Source organism: Equus quagga, chromosome 21, assembly GCF_021613505.1.
Source record: "Equus quagga isolate Etosha38 chromosome 21, UCLA_HA_Equagga_1.0, whole genome shotgun sequence".
Lineage (NCBI taxonomy): Eukaryota > Metazoa > Chordata > Mammalia > Perissodactyla > Equidae > Equus > Equus quagga.
Window position 1 is genome coordinate 2,061,658 of NC_060287.1, and position 8,027 is coordinate 2,069,684.

At 37.6% G+C, this 8,027-nt stretch overlaps 1 protein-coding gene across 1 annotated transcript; it reads left to right on the forward strand.

The window, feature by feature from the left end:
• Positions 1 to 10: 10 nt before the first annotated feature.
• Positions 11 to 6,444, forward strand: CGGBP1 (CGG triplet repeat binding protein 1). Its single transcript, XM_046648116.1, has 2 exons — positions 11 to 414; positions 2,558 to 6,444. Exon 2 carries the CDS (start codon positions 2,577 to 2,579, stop codon positions 3,078 to 3,080), a length of 504 nt encoding a protein of 167 aa, XP_046504072.1. The 5' UTR covers positions 11 to 414; positions 2,558 to 2,576; the 3' UTR covers positions 3,081 to 6,444.
• Positions 6,445 to 8,027: the final 1,583 nt, after the last annotated feature.

Consider the following 8,027-nt stretch of genomic DNA (forward strand, 5'->3'; position numbering starts at 1 on the left):
CCCGTCCGTGCCCCGTCCCCGCCCGGGCGGGCCTTCGGCGCGGAGGCAGCGCGGCGGCCGCCTGGAGGCCCGGGCGCGGCGCGGTCCCCCCGAGGGCGCGGTCTGCAGACGGCGGTGTGCGGCGGCGCTACGTTCCTCTCCGTCCTCCGTCCGCCCCTGTGCCGCCCCCTCCCCCATGTTTCTTTCTGTTTGTTTTCCGTGTTTTACAGTAAAGGCATGACTTCCTGGCATCGCAGGGAAAATAGGGTGCAAGCCCAGAAACTATTTCCCCACCACCACTTGTTGAAAAACTGATTGGAGGGCATCTCCGGGCTCGAACAAACGAAAAGTGCCGGGGTTTCCTGCGTCTCTGGATTTGCGCTGGAGACGCTTCGCTGTTAGGTATCAAGACGATAAAAACTGGAAACTAATCCGGTAAACATTTAAACTTGAAAACTTCTGATGAGTTTTATTTTGATCTAGTAAATGATTTGCTGCTTATCCTTTGTTGGCTAATTCCTGCTCTTAACTTTTTAACTTCTTCGTTTAAAGTATCTTCACCTTCTGTTGAAAAACACTTTTGTTCTTCGGGTCTGTAAACTCGAGCATCCTCTACTGGGTGGATACTTGCCTCTGCAGCTACACAAACAGACTTTTGAAAGTTGCAAGACGTTGGAATGTATAGGCCTTTCACGTTAGCACAAGTGATTGAGCATTTTATGCTTCAAAGAATAACGAACGTGTTTATTGTTTTAAAGTTTGAAATCCAAATTTATAGACAAAAGACTTTTCACACAGATTTAGGCATTATTGGACACAAATATTTAATGTTTTTCATAACTGGTTTAGAGCCATTAATCCTAAATGGATCTGATTTGCTATAGGAGTAGAAGACACTACTAACTTTAAAGTACAAACGTGTAATGGTAATTCGCTAACTGCTTACTAGGCAGGATTCCTATGTCTTGTCTGCTGTCGAAAACCTACAGCCTAACACAGTCTTTAGCACATGAGAGTCATGCGTTAAACAAATTTTTAATGGAAAAAAATAGAATTAAACCTAACCTTTACCATTTGTTCCAGAATAAGTCCGTCTCTGAGTTTATGTCCACAGGTGTCTAACACATCAGCAATTTAAAGTTCTTTTGAGAGAGATTTCATGTCTCCCAACTGTGAATTCTCTAGTATGGATTAATGGAATACTCCATTGTTTCTGTTACACTTATAAAGCATAGTTCTTCAGAGCACACTTAGGAATTTCTCTCTAATGTATTTATACAGAAGAGAATTCCATCAAATTCATTTTAATTTCTTATGTCTAGGTTAATGTAAGAGCTCAGCCCAAAGGCGTGGCCCAGGGAACAAGTGGTCATCACCAATAGCGTTTGTTCATATCTCAAGTTTTTGTGATTTTGGCAATGATCATAAAAATTTGTTATTAGGATAAATTAAGATATTAATAAGCTGTGTCTGAGTCAAATATGTGGAGAAATAGTGAGGATAATCGTTTACTTAAATTGTGAGCATCTATCATATACTAGGCACTATGTAAGATTCTTGGTTTTGTTCTAACTTAATTGTTAAGTGAAGTAAATATTGACAAATGTAAGTATTAGTCTTTAGTGGAAAAAACAAAAACTATTAGAAAAAGCGCTCTGCATATCTTGATTATCATCTTTTGGAAAACTTAGTAGAGGTAGAGAGAGAGAGAGAGAGAGGCATTAAAAAATGAGTCACTTGGGGCCAGCCCCGTGGTGGAGTGGTTAAGTCCACTCGCTCTGCTTCCGAGGCCCAGGGTTTCGCAGGTTCGGATCCTGGGCACGGACATGGCACTGTTCATCAGGCCATGCTGAGGTGGCGTCCCACATGGCACAACCAGAGGCATTCACAACTAGAATCTACAGCTGTGTACTGGGGGACTTTGGGGAGAAAAAGGAAAAATAAAATCTTAAAAAAAATTTGAATCACTTTGAGCTCTATATTTTGGCTCTGAATTTTAATGTCATTGTTGCTGCTGTTAATTGCATTTGGTCTTGTTCTTTCTTGGTTTTTACTTTTTTTCTTCTAAAAACAATTTAGGAAATTATGTCCATCTTCGTAACAGAATTATGCCAGTTTAGTGGCCCACCTGTTTGAACAAACTTTGTACACAATTCCCTATAATTGTGTTCCTAAAATCAATTGGCCCAGAACTGTGAAGGGAAAGAAGCTCTTTTAAACTTAAATACACATCTAAATGGGATGAAACTAATATAATTAATACTCTAAATATTGACCTGTGATTAGGTTTTTCTAAAAGATATTGACATGGAGGATAATTGGAGTTCTTTTTTATAGCTCTAATTCCTTTGAATTTTATAAAAATCAAGGAATGGACCTAATTGTTACTAGTAACTTGCTCTGGTTTTGCCTGCCTTTACATATTTCAGGTAAGTTAAGACTTCATGGACACATAGTCTATTAATTTGAATTAAGTTTTCTCAAGTCTTTAATCTTAAAATGTTTATACTTGCCTTTTATTGTTAATTACTTCTCGAGTGAACTGTTGTGATAACACTTGTTTCTCTTGTCTTGAAAGAACCTTATTCAAAGTCAGAATGGAGAGATTTGTAGTAACAGCACCACCTGCTCGAAACCGTTCTAAGACTGCTTTGTATGTGACTCCCCTGGATCGAGTCACGGAGTTTGGAGGCGAGCTGCACGAAGATGGAGGAAAACTCTTCTGCACTTCTTGCAATGTGGTTCTGAATCATGTTCGCAAGTCTGCCATTAGTGACCACCTCAAGTCAAAGACTCATACCAAGAGGAAGGCAGAATTTGAAGAGCAGAATGTGAGAAAGAAGCAGAGGCCCCTAACTGCATCGCTTCAGTGCAACAGTACTGCGCAAACCGAGAAAGTCAGTGTTATCCAGGACTTTGTGAAAATGTGCCTGGAGGCCAACATCCCACTTGAGAAGGCTGATCACCCAGCCGTCCGTGCTTTCCTGTCTCGCCACGTGAAGAATGGAGGCTCCATACCTAAGTCAGACCAGCTGAGGAGAGCATATCTGCCTGATGGATACGAGAATGAGAATCAGCTCCTCAACTCACAAGATTGTTGACAAGGAGGCTACCACCATTGTGATCAAGATAAATAATGTGGAGTATTAAAGTTATGTGTTGATTGTGTGGTTCATTTTTATATTTATTTCATTTAAAATCATGTGATGCAGAATAGTTTTGCAATGTGTATATAGTTGCAGGCAAAACAAAACAAAAACCTCACTGCAAACTTCTTGTTAATTTTAGTCACCAGTGGTGTAAAGCAAAACTTAGGGTTTAGAGTGTGCTAGGATACCTGAAACCTGATGGTTATCTTTCAAATTGATGGTTTTTCTCCTGAAATGTTTGTGCATGGAAGAACTGCCCTGCTTTTTTACCCTGTTGCCATGTATGATTATTCCTTGTGAGATTACTTAATTACTTGGATTGAAGACTAGCCTAGGAAATTGAAGCTGCTGCCAGGCAACACCACTCACAATAACTTAAAGGAATTATTTCTGATCAGAGGATCCTCTTCAAAAAGGAAGGGCTGGTGGGAAACTTGTATCTTCAGATCCCTAGCAGAAAATGTGTTCATTTCAGGCTATGCTTTACTTGTATATGATGTAGTTACCTTGACTGTCCTTCAGTTCCTCACTGTCTTTTTCCTCTTTTGTAAAGGTTTATTGTATTTAGTAGCAGCTTCAAGTGACCAAAAGACTAAAATCTTTCTTTTAATGTCAGTGCCAAAAACCATGGGGAATTTTGCAGTGACATGATTTTAGTCTCTTATTGTAAACGCATTCTTGATCAACAGCTTTCATTTCAAGCATCATCTTGAATTTGCAAGCTTTTTTTGTGTGTGTCTTGATGTTAAAAGACTTCAGGATTGGCATTTTAATTTAAACAGACCTTTTATGATTGAGTTTCCTGTTTTTGCAGAGAAGTATTAATTACTTTCTGGCTGACAGATCAGATAATAAGGAAATTACCTTCTATACATTAATTTTTCCATAGGGTTTTATAAGAGTTTATTTAGGTAAATAGACTAGAAAGAAAGTATACTTACTTTCACTTTCATGTGCTTTGCCTCTGGTGGTGCAGAGTTTTTAAACATGGATGGTAAACAATTGTCTAGAAATAAAACAAGGTTTTTGTAGTAGAGATCCGGCAGTATCCTGCATAACTGTTTGGGTGAGGAAATAGTTCTGTTAAAGGTCAGCCACGTTCAGGAAATGATCTCCATCTGAACCTCACTGTCCTGTCAGAGTATCAGTAGCTCAGCCCAGTTGTATCCTGTATATCAGAGACCGGAATTAGATTTTTAAAAAACTAAACAGCTGAAAACTTGGACTGGAGCTTTAAAAAAAAGTCAATTTCTTTGAAAACATTCAAGTTAAAAATATTTATAAAATATATTTCTGTTACAAAGCACTGACAAATGATGCCCTATGTGACTTGGAGTTATCTTTGAGGTCATTTTACCACAAATCATTTTTTAAAAAACTGAAGTGAATAAGGAAAAAGGTGGATTTTATATTTTTCAGAAACAGCTCTCCGTGTCTCAGTCTCCCTTACAGACTTGAAGTCCCTAGTTCAGGTTGTCAAACTGCTCATCTGATTTTAGATTTTATGTGGGGTTTTTTGTTTTTATTTTGAACGACCAGTGTTTCTCATGTCCAGTTATGTTAAAGTAGCACAATAAATGCCCAGAGCAGTGCTCTCGTTGATAAGGCACATCCGTGAGGACGCCAGCAGTAAAACAGTCAAATATTCTTTGCTTTTACTTCCTTTAGTAAAGAATTTGTAGGCAACCATGTTTGAATTATCTAAAGATAGAAGATCTAAGAAGCTAGGAAAATAATTGAGTTTTATAGCACTATTTTCAGAATACAAAAACAAGGTTAGATATACAATCATTTTAATTTTTTGAAGTTCCATGTGATTCAGACTGCTCCCTGTTTGAATATGAATTTGCGCTAACAGCAAACACACAGTAGCAGAACAGCTTTGAGTAGTCCTGAGCAGTAAATTGGACGATGTTGCGCTGGGAAAACAGCAATAGTTCACATTTGAGTTTCTATTGTTATTACTGATTTGATGATCGTTTAGGTCCCATGTACCTTGATGTGTTTCTCCAGGCTCCTAACTATTGCCATGTACACTATCTAGGGGCATAATCCATCCTCCCGTTGGGATTGTATCATGTCCTTAGAAGCGTTTTCCAGCCTGTTGTGGAGGTTTAGTGTGTTTCTTTACTGATTATGAAACTGTTCATTCCCTGAAACTGGTTAACTTTGTCTCATGGTGAAATAGATAAAGCAGAGTGATTGTTATAGCCTGCTCAAACTGGTACAAATCGGTGAAACCACGGTTGGCATATGTTAGATAACAGATGAGAATGTCTAAGAGGCATATGCTGCTGTGGAGGTGCAGTGGACGTGTGTACAGAAGCTTTCAATCTTTATAGTGTTAGTGTAATGCTATACTATTGGAAAAATAGCAGTTTTTTCTATTTTATAAGTTGTATGCAGAAACTTAAGATTTGTAATGTTTCATTTATAAACTGCCTTCTTCAACACATGCTTACCTGTTAATAGTGTTTTCTTGAGGTATAGTAGTATGTCTTCCAGAATTTCACTATATGCTCACAGTAAGTAGTTCCTAGCTTGTTGAAATGTTAAATTCCCTGTTGGTTTCTTTTGATTCTGTGGGGCATATAGCAAGCGTGAAGGACATTGTGATCATTTCTTACAGGGTGAAAATTTAGAAAGATCGTGTATGAGAGCCTAAACAGTTATTTTATTCATTGTCATCTTTGAGTAAGACTTTTTTTTTTCTTTAAACAAATGCTACTTCCAGTTAATGCATTTAGCCCTATGGAATTTTCAGGGACCAGAAAACTTTAAAGAAAAAGTTCTGCATCTTACGCTTGTAAGCAATTAAATATCGGCTTGGGATTGTTCTGTAGTATTCATTGCTTAAAAACTATTGTAAGTAACAGTTGGCAAGATCTCCAAGCAGAAAATTCCATGTTAAAACTTTGGCTTGAAAGAATTTGTGTGTGAATGTTAATGGAAAACACATTTAAACAGAATAAAATTTAAGGTGGCCCAGAACGAAAGCCACAAATGAGTGGTCATTTGGTGCTTAGTCTTTGTAAGGGCTCTCCATGGTTTGACTTGCTCCAACTGCCTTTCAATGAGGACACGTCCACTTAAAGCATGTTCATCAAATACAAGACTCGTTCTACAATTTCATTGGAAATCTTAGCCTGAAATGAATTGCTTTAGCACTGATTGAAGTGTGAATAGTGGAGTGGCTATCCTAAACCTTGGTTTATCTCAGTTCACGCTATCAGATTTCTGAGGTAACACAGTTCTTACCCAGTGGTAATCTACTTGTAGCCAGAATACTGTATTCATTAAAATTGGACTATGTTCATTTTTGTATTCCTGTGCTTTTTTTTTGCACACGCGTGTATCCCTAGTATAAATGTGTCGCTTTTAAAGTTTTGTCTCTGTGACTTTTAGAAATAAATTTTTTTAAAAATTGTTTCATAACTTTCGGAAAGCACATTTTGTTTTATGAGTCAATAACATTTCATAATTCCAAAAGATGAACAGAATTTTATTAATAATTTTTTTCCTACTAGTTATCTCTCTGTAGGATTATTAATCCTTAATGACCAATGTAAAAGGATATATTGTCAAGTCAGATTCACATCATAGCTGCAAATAGCACTTTTCCCAAAAAATTATATAGGTATTATATAAACAAGCTTCATCAGTGCTTTTAATTGGAAGCATTTTAATTTTCTACTTTTAGAAGTATTATGAAAGACAAAGGCCTAATTTGCGTCTCATACGTTTAACTGGTTTCAGAAAGCTTTACTATATTATTTGCCACTGGGGGCAGAAAGGAAAAATGCATAGAAGTTGAAAATTGTCTTTCATTTTAGTAGTTTTATGTAGTTCTGAGGGCAAGTGTTCCTCCTCCTATTTCCTTGTATTGGCAAAAAATTAATGAATTTATAAAGTAATTAACTTTTTTCTTCCTGGAATCAAAATGATAGAAAAGCCCCTAAGAAATCGGGCAGTACTTCCACTTTCAGTTTAATATCTCCAAATCCTCAGAGCTCTGTCTTCATTTTTCCTGAAGACTCTACTCTCATCATTACCTTGATTAAACGTAAACCAATTGAACGTATGTGCCTCTGGGTCTCATAACAGTTCTTTTTTCTGACTGTGTGTGTAAATTGAGTTGTATAATGTACCTGTAATTTGTATGTCATGATGCAGAGATGCTCCTGGGGTCAGACTAGCTAACCTTGCCCTGTGAAACCTAAAACTAGGAAGTAGAATAGGAGTGACTTTTGATGTAAGGCATTACTTCTATCTGATTAGGCCCCTAATATGTTACTTGATTTCAATTGTTTTATATGCAAACATTTTCTTTTTCTTTTTAATTTTTTTGGTGAGGAAAATGGGCCCTGAGCTAACATCTGTTGCCAATCTTCCTCATTTTGCTTGAGGAAGGTTGTTGCTGACCTAACATCTATGCCAGTCTTCCTCTATTTTTTGAATGTGAGCTGCTGCCACAGCATGGCTTGATGAGTGGTGTGTAGGTCCATGCCTAGGATCTGAACCCCTGAACCCTGGGTGACTGAAGCAGAGTACACAAACTTAACCACTATGTCATTGGGCCAGCCCCAATAAATGCATGCTATTTACAGTGAATGCTACTTAGCTCTCGTTAAAATGTTGGAATCATAATTTAAAAACTCATGTCCTCAAGTTCTTGGTTAAGTTTGAATAATATGCAATCAATTAGTATTATTGAGTTCCTATCATCTGCCTGATACTACTTTGGCCACTGGGGACACATCAGAGAAAATTTGAAATCCATGCCTTTAAGAAACATACATTCTAGTGATGACTCATTGTCATAATACAGTGATGGGATGCGGGGGGTGCCACATAGCGATTTTTCTAGGCAACTCCCTTAAGCATTCCTCATGAGACTAG